We start from the raw sequence: 17,098 nt of genomic DNA on the forward strand, positions 1-17,098 counted from the left end.
TCATGAAGCTGGAAGACTCACAGATAGATTGAATTTTGAATGGTAAAAATCAAAGCAGTAGAGGATATCCTGACATCTCACCCCTATCATGGATCAAACTCCAAAAATGCTGGATCCTTAAACCCATAAAGTAGTAGTAGCATATTTTCAGTAGAACCTCAATGCCTGGTAAACACCCATATCTTTTAAATTGTTGGTTTAACCTTTACTTAAAATGAACAAGTCTCTTGAGATTTTCTCCAAGCCTCCATGTGATGAAGATCCTCCACAGCTACAGATGACATTAGATATACTGTTTAAGGCTGAGTGGTATTCCATGGACTATTAAACAGAACTTACTTACATTTAACTATTTTACATTTACTGAAATAAATAACATCTAAATACAGAATAAATACACAGTCAAAATAAAGTCACATATACAAAAACATTTATTTCTCTGCAACATATTTCCCTTCACAGAGATGTCAGCCTCAGTCCTTTCCTAATCACTTACCAAAATACTAATAACAAAATACTATTCAAAGTGCCTTTACATGGGGAAAAACAGACCGGGATAATGCCGATTGTAAGCAGGTGTGCTTCAGATATGAAAAAAAAAAGCAATAATACTGGCAGGCACTTCTGTCATTTGAGGTATGCACAAAGCGAATGAAACAAACAGCATCATAGACTGGTTGGTCTTCAAAGGCATTAGCTGGCTCGGCGCAGGTAGTTGAGGTGTGGGCTCTACACACGGTGTAGCGCCCAGGCCTTTGGCTCAGCGGGGTCTACTGGTGGAGTGTGCTGTCGGGTTTGGGATACCCAAACATCTCAAAGTCTGGTTCATACAGCTTGTACAGTTCTCTCCTCATTGTTGCGGGAATCTGTGCAAACCAGTCTCTTTCCCAGCTGGCTGCAGTGCGGTTTCGAGCCCCTGAAGGGAAGCGTAGCAGATGATCCACCTCCAGAAGCTTCAGCAGGTGCTCCGCGTCTGTTTCCAGGGTTTCTAGTCGCCCAATGAAGTCGTACTTCACCTGGCATGGATGGCACAGGCGGTACACCTGAAACACACGAAAAACAGAACCGCAATTTTAGAACTGCGTCCGTTTGTGCGTCTGTTTGTAATACCTGAGTCTGTCCCATGGCTGTTTTTTACTCTATGTGTGTGACCTAAAAAAAACAGGTCACACACCTTTTACTCCTGTTCTGTATGTATTGCCCCAAATGTTTTTAGCTGCACTGTCCTGCTCAGAATCATATAAATACAAAAGGTAGAAAATAAAGAGCCCATTCAAGAATAAAACTTGAGATAAGTACAAATGAAAACACCAAAAGATTAATTATATTTTTGTTTCCAAGACAATAAAGTAGTCCACATGCTAAAATGTGTTCACTGAAAAATAAGAGCAAGCATTCCATGTTATGCTGGTTTGGTCTTTTAATGAAGGTAGGTAATGAGGTAATTGAGAACCTAGATTACCAATTGAGTATGTTAGATTAAAATAATCATCCAACAGAAAAACCCAGCCCAGTGTTGCCAACTCTTTTCCAATGAAGGTAGCTCGCAGCACCTCCAATAGTCACCAAGTCAGCAACATCACGTCACTTCAGGTCCAACTCCAAACCCACTCCCCCAAAACGATCATCATGAACGTAAACAATAATTTAATTTGTGCCAAATTAAATGATCAAACCGGCTTATTGAAGTCCTGCAACGGCCACAGATACCAGATATTTTTCTTCTTTTTTTGTCAGAGCGTTTGATTCATTGACTACTTTCAGGATGAAATGAGAAAAAAAAACTCCCGTTGTCTTGGGGTCCAAATGACCCGTGTACGAGTGTATATGTATGTGTTGATGGGTCATTTGGACCCCAAGACAACGGGAGGGTTAGAACATGATGTAGAAGTGTTATATAAACATCTGGAGGGGTAAATGTGCATAAAGTACATCACGCCATCCAGTCATCTCAGAAGTAATGTCAAACTGTATCAAGTGGAGCTTTCACTGCTGTGTGAGAGAAATACCTGCCGCCAGTGTTCGTTGAAGATACTCTCCCTCTCGGTCTCTGGATCCAGCAGGTATGTGATAAACTGCTGAAATGACGGCTTGACACCCGCTGCAAACGCCTCCGCCGCCGTCTCTGGCAAACTGCCTGACACGTTGCCGTAACGACGCAGCATGACAGAGCCAAACTGCTTGTAGAAGTCCTCGTTGGGCCTTAAAATCAAACGCAAAAACACACAGTGCAAGAATGATAGGACTGCGGTTGAATCAAAGGTGAAGCCCATTCATCACCCCTCAACTCAAACACGTCCAACCATCCGCTATCAGACACACACCTTCCAAACTTGTTCCTGAAGGCCGAGATAAGACGCACGAAAGGATCCCGAACGAACAGAAACTTGGTGTAGTGCTGGAGCTTGAGTGCCATCAGGTGGCGGGACAGAGAACCATAGTGGCGCCAAAACCTGGCAAGAGACACAAACGGCACACAACAACCATGAGAGCAGATCTGTAGTTTTGCTTTTTGAGTTTTAGATGTTTAGTCCCGTGCAATACTGAAAACATTTGGCCACTAAATGAGTTGAAAACAAAGCCTGATCAGTTCTGAAGCGGGAAAAGAAAATAACACATGTTCAGATGTATATCAAGCACAGACAGCTCCTGAGGGGAAGAGAAAGGTCTGTCTGTGCTGCACACCAACCCCCGCCCGACTTTTCCACTCTCCTCTTCCAAGGGTCAACTCGGTAAATAACTCCTTCACCTCACGTGTTGCTTCTCAAACAGTAGAATGGAATATTTAAGCGTTTTTGTAGAGCTGTCTAAAAAAGGAAAGCCTTGTAACTTTTCATGAATTAACACCTCTTTAAGGAGGAGTGGAGACAGAATTACTGAGGAGAAAAATCAGAGTTTCCTTAAAGTTTCTTAAATTCTGGACCGACATCCTGATTTATTGGTCGATTTTTCCTTTCTTGTCTTTGTGAGATGGTTGAATACATTTCTTAGTCTCTTGGTTTTCCATGTTGAATTGTTGGAAGTTTTTTACTGCGTTGTTAAAGACATCTTTGTCTGGGCTTTGGTTTTTCAGCACAGGAATTTGGTTTGTGTCAGCCACGTGTCTTCTTCTTTTTTAAATTCATCGCTTTCTCCTGCAAAAATAATCAGTATGTTGTTGTGAGATATAGCTCAAATATACAAAATACAACATAAAGGGCTCTTCTCATTTATCACCAGCTGCGTATTTCAGTAGCACTCCTCATCTTTAGCCTAAATGCGGATGAAAGCTGAGAGATGCAACAAATCTGTCTTCCTAGTCTGCTGCCAGTTAATTAAAAGAGATAAATGTTTGTGGTGTCATTCTTCATTTTTCTTCATTCAATGCCTCGAAAATACATTATTTTTGTTTCTTTCTTAGAGTTAGGAATATTAATGTTAGGAAGTTAAACAAGTCATGAATCCCTCTCTAATATCTATTTTATAATGCTGTAAAAATCTCCTTCAATCAATTGTATTTATTCAAGGCTGCTAACAGCTAACCCAAGCTAGCTCTTCTCCTGCCGATTTCAACACAGATTTGTCGTTCACAAATCCGAGAAAAAGTAGTGCGCACGAGAGAGTTTAACCACAGGTGTGTAATACTAGATTGCACATGTGCAGTGCAAGATGTACGGCTCGTGTGTGTGTGTGTTTTTGTGTGCGTGTGTGTCATACTTGGCAAAAGTGAGGTGGAGAGAGGAGTTGTGTACGACGTCAGGAGGCACAGCCTCTGGGTCAGTGTAGGGTTTTCCTGAGGAGGGCGAGATCAGAGACTGAGACAGGACCACCATCACTCGCTTCCAGTTGGTGCACGCCACCTGAACGGAGAACAACGATGGAGGGAAAGAAAAAGGGAAAGACAAAGTGTTCATAAAGACAAGAGGGCTCATGAACACGTGTTTGTGAATGTTGCCAATAGCTGGAGAAATAAAGTTATTTTTGTCTTTCTTGCTATTTTTCTCACATTGAGATCCACACAAAGTGAACTAACCCACCACCCACATGTTCACATACACACACACACACACACACACACACACACACACACACACACACACAGGCAGCTGTACCTTGGGGACGTAGCAGTAGATAATCTGGTGAGTGTCATCCACGATCAGGTGATCCAGTTCCCTGTTTGGGATCTGCTCAAACGCCCGAGTCCTTCCGGGGAATTCAACAGCGTCCTTTCCTGAACACATATCCCCGATCCTCTGCTTCCTCGCCTCCTGTTCCCTTTCGTCCTCAGCATTACGACTTCTCTCCCTCTCTTCATCCTCCCTTGTTTCCTCCTCCCTCTGCACTAGTTTGTTCTTTCCCTCCTCCTCTGTATGCGCCTCAGCCGCTCCGCCTGTCTCCTCGGGCACCAGTGTTGTAGTTGGAGCAGTCGTGGGGACGATGGAGGAAGAACTGGTCTGGGATCTGCCGGTGTACGTAGAGTGCGAGGGACCAGTAGTCGTCCGAGGGTGAGGTGACTCGTGTTTGGCTTCCTGCAGCGGGTAGAGGTTGAAGCCCCCGACGTCGTCCCAGTAGGCGATGATCAGCAGGATCATAAACAAAGAGCCCAGGACGAACGCCACTCGTAGACCCCGCCATGTTGCCATGGTTATACTCGATCCAGAGCCGTGATTGGTGGGGGAAAGAGGAAGCGGTTATCTCAGCTCCATGGTGGCCATCTATCGCGGAAGGAAACACTTCCTGCTTGACAAATGCAACTGAAAGAAACAGGAAATGTAACTGAGACCCATATTCCTCTTTTACGGTCAAAATCATGAAGGGAACTACACACCGATTATAAAATTCATGAAGTGGGTATTATATTAATTAAATGCACGTCAAAGTGCTTGACAAGCGATTGAATAAACATAGGGTGTTAGAAGTGGTACATTGTTCATGAAATAGAATAGAATACATCATAATAACAGTGAAATGTTGAGCAAACCAAATAGAGTAAATAAGATATGAGAATAAGCATGAATTATAGAGCCGCCACATTATAAAACACCACATAAAAGCCAGACTAAATAGATGGGTTCTTCGTTAACATTTAAGAATATCAATATGTTCAGCTCCTCTCCACTGCTCTTGGCTTGGAGAGTAATGGCTGAAAGCCGCATGGCCCAATGTTTTTAAAATATCAACTTTACTTTCCGCAAATAAGCTCTCCGGGTGAACACCTCCAACACGTCGAAACATGTCGGGTGAATTTTACAAAACTACCATTCAGGCATCGCATCATCTGAGGCCTATAATTTGTGATAAATAGTATGTAAGAGCCTGCGGGTGACATTTCTACAAACCAGAAACAAACAAGCAGAGTAAACGATGAATAGATTTACTGATATTGTCTTGAGTTGAACAGCCCTCACATGTTATGTGAAATGTGCTAAATTCACTCACAATGGAAATGTAAAATGAATTGTAAGTATTGAGGTTTACTGTAAAACTCATGTAGGTCTGGGCAACGACAAAATATATGGGTCATATAGAGACTTCCTGCCAAATTCATACGATCGTATTAAGTTATTGTTCCATTATTCTTCAAATCTGAAGCAAAATGTATTAAATTATATATTGTTTACATATTTAAATACAATTGACAATTATAATGGTGGTTAGACTATCTTAAAATACTTAACTCATTTAAAGCACTTTAACTTTATCATAAAAAATTAGGTCTACTCAAAAAAGTTGGCATTGACAAACCTAATATAACTTTGTTTAAATAATATAGTGCTACTTTTTTTAATCAAGTAAAAGATCTCAATACCTCTTCATGGGATGTAGCCAAACAAATAAGAAATCCAATTAGCGACTGACGTTATCCATAATCTCTTCCATTTTAAAGTCCAAATAAACAGGACATTTTTTAAAGTATGTGCTATAAATGGTTTTGACCAGGGGCCGTGGGAACCTCGGGCTCCTCCCGGGGCGCTCAGCTGTCACAGAGACGTGAACAAACGGGGCAGTGGGGGTGGAGGCCGCTGCGGTCCAGAGACCCTTATTGTCTGTCCCAAAAAAACATCTGCTGTTGGAGGGAAATAGTGGAAAAATTATCCTCCTATAAAAAAAAAAAACAGAAAAAACCCAGACAGTGGAAGAGCAAAACAAAAAGTCCTGCAGCTCATATTTTTAGAAAATTATAGTTTTTTTTCTGCGGCGTGTCTTTCCACTTGGTTTTCAAATCTAAACTCCACGTTGACTGGAGGGGCCTATTTAGAGAAGTCAACATCCACAGACTCACTTGGCACGCGCTGTACTTTTACACACACACACACACACACGCACACACACACGCGCGCGCGCGCACAAAAGAAGGAGGGAGAGAAAAAAGAAAACATTACAAATTTCTATGTGAACTTTAAAAGTGTCTGTAAAGCTCAGTGACACGTTTGCAGTTTAAGTTCTTAGCAGGGATACTAAGCTACTTTGTATTATCAAAAAAATATATGATAATTAGTCGGCATTTTTTATTTCAGTTAATATTGTGTGTGGACTCGCCATCACCTCCTTAATGTACCAGAGCACAGGTCACAAAGCGCCCTTTCTTTCTCCGGCGCGCGGACACTGTCCCCCTTCTTATGCAAACGGCTCCTTTGCTTTTGCTCCACATGCAGCGGCCGACGACACGAAGACTGGACCTATTTTTCCTCCGGTGTCCCTCCGCCACGCGCCCCCTCATCGTGCTCCCCTTTGAGGTGCAAGAAAGCCGGTTCTGTTCCCTTCATGCCCTTCACATACCGGGAGCACCACGGCGACAATTAAGCACGTCTGGACGTGAGTTTGGAAAGCACCGACTAATGAACCTGAACCATGGGTTTTGGTTTGTTTTTCTTACCCGGCAGATGAGCTCCATGGTGCCGGCCGGTCAGCCCTTTTGTCGCCGGTCCCCGCTCCCTGTCTGTCCGTCAGCCCGGTGAGGAGACCGGGTGGGCACGACGGGACTGTGGCGGTCTACGCTCTGCACATAGTCAAGCGACGTCTCGCGATATTTGGGGCAGAGACAGCTATAACGCTCTTGTACTTGCACACACACACACACACATTCCCGTTTTACAAACCACACACACAGACATGCCCACCGGATTTAGGCTGTGAAACCATAAACCCGCCTACGCCGAGGGCAAAAAGAGCAAGTAGATGGAAAGTTTCTGTCAAAATAATTAGATATTTAGTCATATAATAATCAACATTAGGCCTATAAAGTAGCAAATTATGAGATACTAAATCAATAGTATAGGACATTAAGGTGTGATAACTAAATAACCACAAACTAAATTAACAAGATGATATACGTCAGCATGTTTTCCAACCGTTTTCTTCTTTTTTTCTTGGCAGAAATGAGCTTCCGTTTAGCCCTCAGGTCATTTATCCAACATTTTGATTTAATTAAATAATAAGTTATAAGGCTACTTCCCTGTCACTTTATGCATTACTATTGCAAACAGATCAACACACACACACACACACACACACACACACACACACACACACACACACACACACACACACACACACACACACAAAATACAAATAAAATACTTGTTCGCTGATCCTTGTCGGCATATTGTGCACATTCTCTAATAAAGTATATTTAAAAAAGAAAATCAAAATAAGTTATTATAATTGAGCAACCAACTTACTTATTTTATGGGGCCAAAATAATAACATAGTGCCTTTCATACAGCTACCACGCATTAAGGTGTATTTTTATTCCACACATGAAGTAAATGAGGTGTACAAAATATTGAAAAAGCTTTTCAATATAATACATACCAACACACAACCATAATGTACGGCCTTAATAAAGTGGAGTCAAAGAACCAACAACCAAAGTAGTTTTATTGATTAAGGAGATATTTACTGCAGGGTTGTTGCATCACACTTTGCAGGTGTTTCTATTTTTAGTTTATGCCATCTTCTTTCATGGATGTATTTTGCCGGTCATAAAAGTCTAAACATATTATCATCCATGTTTGAATGCATGAGCTGTCTCTTAATGAGTGTTTACAACATCTGAGAGCTGATGGGGAAATGACGGGGCGGCTGCAGCCTCCACATCAAAAGGACCAGGCGGCTCTGCAGCAGTCCACTGAACGTTGAGACCACAAGCATCCTGTTACTTACCTTAAAAAAAAAAAAAAAAGAGTAGGACATTTCAGTGAAGGCATCGACGGTGCCACGGCAGGTTTATCAGTTGCAGTTTGTTTGACCCTTCACACTGAGGACCATGTGGATCAATATTTGTATAAATCACTGCCAGCTCAGTCTGATCAAGCTGTGTTCAATACATACTGATGTTATCCTGCAGGAGCCGACTGGAAGCAAACACAACCATGAAGTTCTTTACTTGAGTATTTCTGTTATTTATACTTCTATTTCATTCCATTTCATAGGGAAATATTGGACTTTTTACTCTCCTGATTGCTTGATATAAAAAATATATATAATAAGCTTATATATGATGTAGTACAAGGCCTATAATACTATTCCAACCAGTAGTACACAAAGTTTCTCAAATTAGCAGACATTAAAATGTATTTGTTAGTGACAAAAACAGAATAATATTATAATATAACACAAGCCATTCTCCGCATATTGAATACCGTTACTACTTTACTACACTGATAATACTGCTGTACTGCTACTCAAGTATTTTCCCCCCTCCCAAGTATTTCTACTTTTACTTAAATTAAGGATCCGCGTTCAAAACTGATGCATAACACCTCTTAATCCAAATAAAAAGGCCTGTTATAGATTTGAGGTGAAACCTGTGTCTCGGCTCAGATGGGGAGAAACTAAGAAGGTACATTTGAGGACATCAGTTTCACACAATGTGTGAAGTCAAGTCTCCTAGAAATAAGTTGTTCACTGACTGTTCTGTTCCTCTTGTTAAACATCACAGTGAACATCTGTACATACATAAGGTCATTAGGTTAATGAGGTAAAAGATGTTTGCCGCCTATAGAGTCAACATATAGAGTGGACCAACACTGTCTGACCTCTCATCTGAATTAGGGAATAACTGATGATCCTAAATGGTGCTGGTACATCAATAACTAACTGTTCTCTGAGCCGACTGCAGAATTGGTTTGTCCTGAAAACTGTGAGGGGAAATGTTGAATATAAAACCCACAACTGCACTTTATTTATGGACATCAGTCAAAGTAAACTGCTGGGAAAACTTCCTGATTTAAGTCTTCGCAACCGTTATTTATTCCACACAAAAGAAATTATACTGTATGATTTTACTTTCCCCAAGCAGATTAAATTACTAGTGAGACGGTGGGGATGGCTTGATGAATGCCAGAGGACGTTCACCTTAATGACAGAGCAGCCATCCAGAAGATGAAAGAGAAACCCATCATCTTGGCTCCATAAAATCTTTAACAACCACAAAATACAGAGTAGATATGAAGCCGTGAAGGACCTCGATTTATGTCAGATTAAAATTATCCGAGCAGAAAGAAATTTCACCGTAAACACAATTTAGCAAAGCTTTTTTTTTTAAACCTCAGACGCAGTGACCTCAGTTTCAGCTGAGCTTTAAACTGAAGCTTCTGAGGACAGCCATCGGTTCAAACGTGATTTGTTACCAACACTAAAAGGTTTACAGCCACCTTAATGTATAAACTGCAGATAAGCGAATGAGCGAACAAAACGGTCAGTCTTTAGAAAACAGACTGTGGGACGAGGCTGTTGAAGTATACAGCATTAAATACATGCAAACCTGAGTTAGAACTTTGAATATAATAAAGTGGTTTGCAGTGAGCGTTGTATATGTACATGCATATATATGTATTTATATGCCTCTTCAAAGCTTGTGTATATTCGAGAAAATATGCCAACATCCACCTCAACTTCTAACCAGCAGACTTGTTTTCCTAAGATGTTGAAACAATTTTATTAAGATGTTATGTGGATTTTTTTCTCATTTCAAATAGAGCAGCAAGTCATCCATTGTTGTATAGTGATTTTATATAGTATAGTGAGTTTTTACTGGGCATATACAATTGTACTGCTTGTGTAGATGAATGTGGTCAAGAAGCATTCATTTAACTAAGATGTGGCAGATATATTGAATCCTCAATAGATCATGGGTGTTCAGAACTGTATACAGGGCTGCAACTAACAAGTATCTGTCAGTGAATTAGGTTGATTGTATTTTGATTAATCAATTAAGTCTATAAATTAATCTATAAATACCCATCAGCTTTCTGTCTTAAAATTGCTTGTTTGTCCAAATCTGAAAGATAATTAATTAAAAGTGATATAAAACAGTAAAAACGCTGCCAGTCCTCACACTCGAGGCTGGAACCAGCGCACATGTTGCTTTTAAAGGTTGATAAATGACTGAAACATTATCAAGATTGGTTGGTCAAGCTGAACAACAGAGAACAGACGATGCCCTCTCCAATAAAGAACCAAACACTGAGACACAGTCAGATAGCATCGTGTTTGAATGTTTATTTAAAGTTATTCCCACTGCGTACCACCTCCCTGTGTGAAAGCCTAATCTGAAAGGAGGAGGATACAGGCCACTATAGTGCCACATCAGCACATTTATAACGAAGGCTACTCGTTTAGTCACAACACCGTCACCCCCCACTGGTATGGCACTCTGTGCTGTCATGTAATAACACACTTGCGCGGTGGTGCTAGTTCATAACACAACCCCTGGAAAACGAAGGTCCGATAAGAGATGGGGCTGAGATTAGGGAGCAAGTTACTCCAATTGATGAATAGAAAAAAAGGAGGCAGTATTACTAAATACCAAGTTCCACAGAGAAAAAAAAAAGATGGTGTGAGACAAAGAGAAAGTATGAAATACAAAGTATCCTCTCTTGTCCCTGGATGTGGCTGCTGCTCCGCAAGGCGTGCTTTGATGATGTCACTAAATATGAATGTTGAGGCTCTTGAACCCCAAAATTCACAGCGTGGTCGTCGTCCTCCAATCAATGACGCAGTTCTTCTCTCCTCCTTCCACACAAAAACGGATGGACTGAAAGAGAGAGAGATTTCTCAGATTATTATGTTATCCACATAAAAGGGACGGAGGAAATAATACGCCAAAAGTGGTCTTAAAGTGTTAAAGTTAAGTCATTATAGAAAGCAGATGTCCCTAAATTTTCTCAGATGTTGTCGAGTTGTTTTGAGTTCACAAAACAACAACTTTCATTCATCTAATTCAGCAGATGCACAAAGAATGAACAGTTACAAAAGGCAGCAGTTTCCCATTAAATAAATCGTAAAAGATAATCACCGCCATTTTGGTAAAATGTTGATCTTAAAACCTGGAGCACAAAAGACACTATACTATCTACATGTTAACTAAAAGTAAATATGTTTTTTTGTTGGTAATATGACCCTTTAGCAGGAGCTAAATATGCAATTCAAGACAAAACCAACACTGACTGCGAAGTTATGTCCAAGAATTCTTTAAGTCCAGTGAAACAGAAGTTGGAGAATCTTTAGCTTCTCTACTGTCACGTATTTCACAGTGAAACAGAAGAAACGACAGTATAACAGAAGGATTTGACTGGACCGATAAAAACGGTTCAGGATTCAAACTGCGTAAATCTATTTTTCATGTAAATTGTGTGCTAGTGTTACCTGCGTAGGGGACTACAGATCTCCAAGGGAAATGATTTCTTCGTTGATAAAAAACTCAATGGTCTCCTCCTCCCAGTCGTCCACATTGCTGTCCAGCTCATCACTGTCCACTCCTGGAGGACAAACGCACAGATGTCAGTGATTTCCTTACGTAAAGATAAAGACTCGCGGGTACTGAACGTGAGAACGGTCTCACCTCCTCTGAGCTCGAGGCGGGCGCTCTTTTGTTCCAGATAGGTCTGCTGCGCCATCTCCCTGTAGCTACGGTAATCATCCATCATGGTCCGGCGCTTGTCTACCAGCTCCTACTCACAAACACATAAAACATTTAGTATCATAAAAAAAGAATAATGTTCTGGGTCATAAACAAGCATTGTTTATCAATTCATTGTTTGTTTCTTGTATGGAAGCTCATCAGTTAAATACATGAACAAACCTTAGAAGCCTTGGACTGGCTCAGACGATCCTTCTGCTCAAAGATCTTTGAGTATTTCTTAAGATCCTTCTTGATTATCTGCAAGAGGAAGAAGGATAATTACTGTAAAAAGGATGGCTCCACAACCACAAATCAAAAAGACATCTTTGTTGGAGATGTGAGCCTCAGACCAGAGTTAGAATCAGGAGCCGCAGTGCAGCTCTCATACGAGGTGTCAGAAAAGTTATTTAGTTCGTCATCACTGGCTCCACACACAAACACATACACAGAATATATACTTTAAATGATGAAGATGAAATAGTACCTTTGCATCTTCTATGTTGAGCAGGGTAGGAGGTCTGGGTCTCCAGAGCAGCTGACAGAAGCGGTCCTTGTTGTTCTTCTGGAGAAGACGGCCCTGGAATGTCCACAGCCAGTATGCGTTGTCCACCTTTGCACATGAAAAGAATTTTTTTTTTAAAATGGTGGAGGAAAAGGATGCAAGTTTAGTATGTTGTTACGAGGCAACGGTGAGAAAAAGACAAGTATTCGTGAAGTCACTTGGAAGCACGCACCTTGTGGCTCCACCAGGAGACGGAGGTCACGAGATAGCGGCCGGTGGGGTCCCACTCTACGTCAGAGGCCATGTAGTGCTCGGCTATGTTCATCATGGTGCAGTCGGACGTGTCCACAAAGGCAAGAGCTCCATTCATACTGAACACCGACGGGAAAAGAGAAGATTATACACTCGCACACGATGTTGTCATAACCGATAAATCTATAATATTGTGAGCCTCAGATCAGAGTTAGAATCAGGAGGAGCTTAGCTCTCATACGAGGTGTCAGAAAAGTTATTTAGTTTGGTCATCAGCGGCTTCTTATTGCCGTCACTAACAAATACACACAAACACAGATGTAACTCACCTCCTGAGTCCAGCCAGCACCAAGAACTGTCCCTGGGGGCTCCAGAAGATGCTGTTGGCCTGCTGCTTGTCAAACGTCTCTGAAGAAAAAAAGGATTAAGCGTCACATTCAGAGGTTTACCGTGAGACCTAGAGTCAGTAAGACAGTCAGCGCGTCAGTCTACTCACTTGAGAGCTCTATCTTGCCGTTGTTTTTGACATGATAGAAGGAGACGTTGATTCTGGGAGACTCTCCATGGAGAACAGCGAACTTGCTGCCGTTGGGCTCCCATGCAAACGCTATGATGCCTTCTGCAAAGACAGAAACGCAACAAACAATGCATTTAGATTTTCCTTTGGGAAACAATAAAAGTTACTTTGAGTGTTTTTTTTCCTAATGTTCTCACCCTTCATTTCCACCACATCGACAGGAACCTGCTTCTCTCTCATGCGGAAGATTTCAAAGTTGGTGACAACGCCCTGAAAAAGGTGGAAAAAAAAAATAAGTTGAGCATTTGTTTTTTTCTTTTGTTTTTTACAGTGAGGTCTCAGCGGTTTCGCCTCTTTCTCTTTACCGGTGTTCCTTTCGGAGTCCTGTCCACTTTCACACACAGGTAGTCTCCATTTCTCTGCCAGTGCAGTTTGCAGTCGACAACATTGAAGAGGTTGCGGACGCGGATCTCCTGGCGGGTAGGTATCTGCATCAGAGTCACTCGCGCTGGGATATCTTTGTCCTCAGGTACCCAGAATGCTATGATGTTGTCACCAGGAGACCAGGAGAAGTCCCTGTAGATAAACAAAAAAGGCAAAGATTATTCTCAATATTTCACAATTGTATGCACCCAACTACAAGAAACAAAGTCATAAGAGTATGCTCTCTTACTTGATCCCGGAAATCTTAAGACTCTTCTTGTCGAGCAAGCCCATTGACTAAAAGGAACAGACAAATTTAAATTAAAAAAATGTCAGCTACACACTTTAACAAACACAACATTATGTTGTCTTTGTTTGTACTTACTGGAGCCTCATAGATGCTCAGCGTGTCTGTGGTCATCCTGGCAAAGAACTTTCCATCGTGGCTCCATCTGGGGATCAATATGCTTCATTATAATCACTGGAGGTGCAACAGATGCGAGCGCAACATAAAAGTAAATTGGCGACATAAAATCTTTCATAACCAAAGAACTGACTTGAATATGGGCCAGTGTGCAGAGCTCTCGCAGTGGAAACCTCTCTTCTTGTGTCCGGTCAGAATGTCCCAGATGATGATGGCCTGTGGGTCCTCCTTTGTGTCCATCAGTGGACTGAAGGTCACCACATACCTGGAAGGCAGCACAACCACAGGTGGCACTTAAGATACGGCACTTTTTATTTAATATTATCCATCGTTCATTCATTCATTAATAAACTAAGCTGATGAGTTTTATAGATATACATCAGGAATTACAGCATTTGGATCAATTAGTTTGTCATATTTTCTTTTCAATAGCTATTATTTCAATGTGTCAAGATACATATTTCAGTTTAGTAAAGAAAAATATTGGTCTCGGTATTAGCAGAATAATTAGATTTGGACCTAAAATCTTGTTGGAAGATGCCAAATATATTTCAGTTCACATCGTTAACGCTTGAACCCTAATCCTACGAAAGTGTCAATAAGTAGTGCAAAACAGAAATATTGATTACCTCTCACATGGTGAGAAGTCGATGAGGGACACGCCCTGATGGCTGAACCTCTGAATCTGCTTGAACTTCTCGCCGCCCCACAATGCAATACCACGTTGGTGGAAAGTGGCCAGGTAGGTGCCTTTAGGAGACCAGCGCACGTACGTCTCTGTCCAGCGCTGCATCAAGACACAAAAACATAATTAGTCTGCAAGCCAACCAGTACCATTGAATTACATTTATTGCAACCTCTATTAACGCTGCAGTTCAAAGTGTGAGCAACTACTTACTGCTCTCTCCTCAGATATGATTGGATCCTTAGGATCGTTGTTAAAAATGACCGTCCTCTCTCCAGCTTCGTAGATCACACTGTACTGGTCACGACAGTCTGGGTCCTCAGTCCAATGGCGCATATTTCCCTGAACAGGCAGACAGTTTGGCATATTCATTTGTTAAAATTTAAGAAATACAAAAAGGCCCACATATTAAACTACTCATGATTAGTAAAAAATAAGTATTTGTTGAAAAAGAAAATACTCACAAAATCTTTAAAAGGCTGCTTCTCGGGAGTTTCCCACTCATCACTGATGTTCATGTACCTGGGGAAATAAGCGGACAGAATGAATCTACTCGTCTCACATTCACCTGCCGTCACATTTGATGAATCTCTTATCCCACACCGCACACTCACTTGTCAAAGTCGGTGAAGAGATTGACTCTGAATGTATGTTGTTTGTCGAGTTTGTATCCATCCGCGTTCTTTACCGCTTCGAGGGCTTGGGTAGGACCACCATACTCCAAGAAGATATACCTGCATGAGATATGGGTTTGTTTTACATCTTATTTTCCACATTAAAGCAAGTATACTTCCATAACAGTGTATGGGGCAGATCACATACCCTTTGGTCAAGCCATCAGCCTCTGGATAGAACTCAGTGGCGATCTTGCCAAACTTGGAGAAAATCTTGTGTATGACGTTCTTGAGTTTCTCCAAACGCTCCTGGCCCACCTGAGGGACGTTGTCCACCACCACCACCGAGTCGATGCCGTCAGCCTCCAGGGGCTTCTCCTTCAGGATGTCCTCCATGAGCTCTATAAAGGAGACAAAGAGGGGCCGGAAGATTGGGGAGGGCAACAACGACGTTAGTCACTTATCTGATCTGTCTGTGTTAAACTTTGCTTACAAATACAATTTCAAACCCATTAGAACAAAGGTTTCTAAGCTGAAAATGGATCGGGGATTTAACAGGTATAATATGAGCCTCAACTAATTTGCCACCTAGTCACATATGTCTATACCCCCAGTCAGCAGGTAAAGGGTGGTACACTATGAAAACAGTAAATAACATAAATTATCTAACTTTTGTAAAGTGCTCTATACTCTGATGTCAATTCAATAAGTACACCTGTCTTAAACTAATGCATCTGATGTTTCAGAGAAGTGATAATTCAACTGTACTGTTACAGCTTTGCCGTTTCCAATGTTTAGCCTCCCCAAAATTATAAAAATGGGGTGGACATTACATTAAAAACTACTCCGATTAACGTAATACAAGTCTACAGCACCACAATGCACATTAAGATGAAACGAAACCAACTCCCCTTTCAAACAGTATGAATGAAAATGTAACACGTTATACGACTTCACATGTAAATATTTTACTGCAGGGCTGTTACATTAGTCTTAATTGAGTATTACTCAACTTGCTGATGTGTAATTTGTTCACGTTTGTGTTGGCAGACATGAGGAGCACTGCGTCCCAACACGTTTATCTGACGCGACAGCTTCGTTTAACGGTATCAAACCACAGACTATAGAGGCTCGCAGTAGTGGTCTTGGCCTTCTACATGAATTCAGCCAGTTATTATGAAATGATTTTCATTAGTCAGCTGTTGTAATTGTCACAATAACAGCGACAAAGGCCACAGTTTGGTGTCTGACGGAGGCTTCAATAGCCGTGAAACGCAACAGAGTGAACGGTTAACGATAACCGTTCACTCTCTAAGGAAAATGGCGATATAACATCATTTTTATGATATTTTTGTTAATAAAATCTCTAGATTTAAACATTATGGTCCGGTTGACAAAGTGACAAGTAAACTGGATTTATAGCGTTGCGTAGTTCAGTTCGTGCGATTCGTAGCTAACAGTTAGCAACAGGCCAGAAAGCCGGGGTGTTTCCTGCGACCGCTCACCCTCATCTTCGACGTCATCTTCGAAGTCCTCCGGGTCGCTGAAGGAGGGCTCATCCTCGTCATACTCTGGGTCGTCCACCATGTCCACCGTGTCTTGCATTTATCAGCTGTTACGAGACGTATTTCTCGCCACTACGGAGCAAAATCCCAAAAAATAAGAGGCTGACGGTCCTCGACCGGCGCGGCACCATGTGCGGTTTTAGTGAAAATGGACGACGCGACGGAAACGTGACACCGGAACCAGTTCGACTGGGAAGGAAGCGCAGCGGCGGGAAGTAGAGATGTAAAA

The 17,098-nt window shown here is 41.6% G+C and overlaps 2 protein-coding genes across 2 annotated transcripts; both read right to left on the reverse strand.

The window, feature by feature from the left end:
- Positions 1-420: 420 nt before the first annotated feature.
- Positions 421-6,968, reverse strand: LOC306737850 (carbohydrate sulfotransferase 12-like). The gene is made up of 6 exons (XM_079219650.1): positions 6,857-6,968; positions 4,092-4,733; positions 3,697-3,839; positions 2,325-2,453; positions 2,010-2,202; positions 421-1,043 (listed from the first exon to the last, which is right to left on the reverse strand). The coding sequence occupies exons 2-6, from the start codon at positions 4,620-4,622 to the stop codon at positions 771-773; spliced, it is 1,269 nt and encodes a 422-aa protein (XP_079075776.1). The 5' UTR covers positions 4,623-4,733; positions 6,857-6,968; the 3' UTR covers positions 421-770.
- Positions 6,969-10,470: 3,502 nt separating this feature from the next.
- Positions 10,471-16,989, reverse strand: eif3ba (eukaryotic translation initiation factor 3, subunit Ba). Its single transcript, XM_079219054.1, has 19 exons — positions 16,810-16,989; positions 15,513-15,705; positions 15,305-15,424; positions 15,155-15,212; positions 14,904-15,032; positions 14,635-14,792; positions 14,139-14,270; positions 13,967-14,033; positions 13,832-13,878; positions 13,524-13,734; positions 13,356-13,428; positions 13,138-13,260; positions 12,971-13,049; positions 12,622-12,760; positions 12,372-12,497; positions 12,068-12,145; positions 11,828-11,936; positions 11,632-11,744; positions 10,471-11,020 (listed from the first exon to the last, which is right to left on the reverse strand). The coding sequence occupies exons 1-18, from the start codon at positions 16,907-16,909 to the stop codon at positions 11,644-11,646; spliced, it is 2,043 nt and encodes a 680-aa protein (XP_079075180.1). The 5' UTR covers positions 16,910-16,989; the 3' UTR covers positions 10,471-11,020; positions 11,632-11,643.
- Positions 16,990-17,098: the final 109 nt, after the last annotated feature.

This window comes from Taurulus bubalis, assembly GCF_910589615.1.
Source record: "Taurulus bubalis genome assembly, chromosome: 6".
Classification (NCBI taxonomy): domain Eukaryota; kingdom Metazoa; phylum Chordata; class Actinopteri; order Perciformes; family Cottidae; genus Taurulus; species Taurulus bubalis.

Coding starts and splice junctions, on each gene's coding strand:
- eif3ba (XM_079219054.1), bottom strand. CDS start 16,909: ATGCAAGACACGGTGGACATGGTGGACGACCCAGAGTATGACGAGGAT. Junction 13,261..13,355: donor CGATGTGGTGGAAATGAAGG/GTGAGAACATTA, acceptor CTGTCTTTGCAG/AAGGCATCATAGCGTTTGCA. Junction 11,937..12,067: donor GCCAGTCCAAGGCTTCTAAG/GTTTGTTCATGT, acceptor GTTTGTGAGTAG/GAGCTGGTAGACAAGCGCCG.
- LOC306737850 (XM_079219650.1), bottom strand. CDS start 4,622: ATGGCAACATGGCGGGGTCTACGAGTGGCGTTCGTCCTGGGCTCTTTG. Junction 3,840..4,091: donor TCTACTGCTACGTCCCCAAG/GTACAGCTGCCT, acceptor TTCTCCGTTCAG/GTGGCGTGCACCAACTGGAA. Junction 1,044..2,009: donor TCAACGAACACTGGCGGCAG/GTATTTCTCTCA, acceptor CGTGTGTTTCAG/GTGTACCGCCTGTGCCATCC.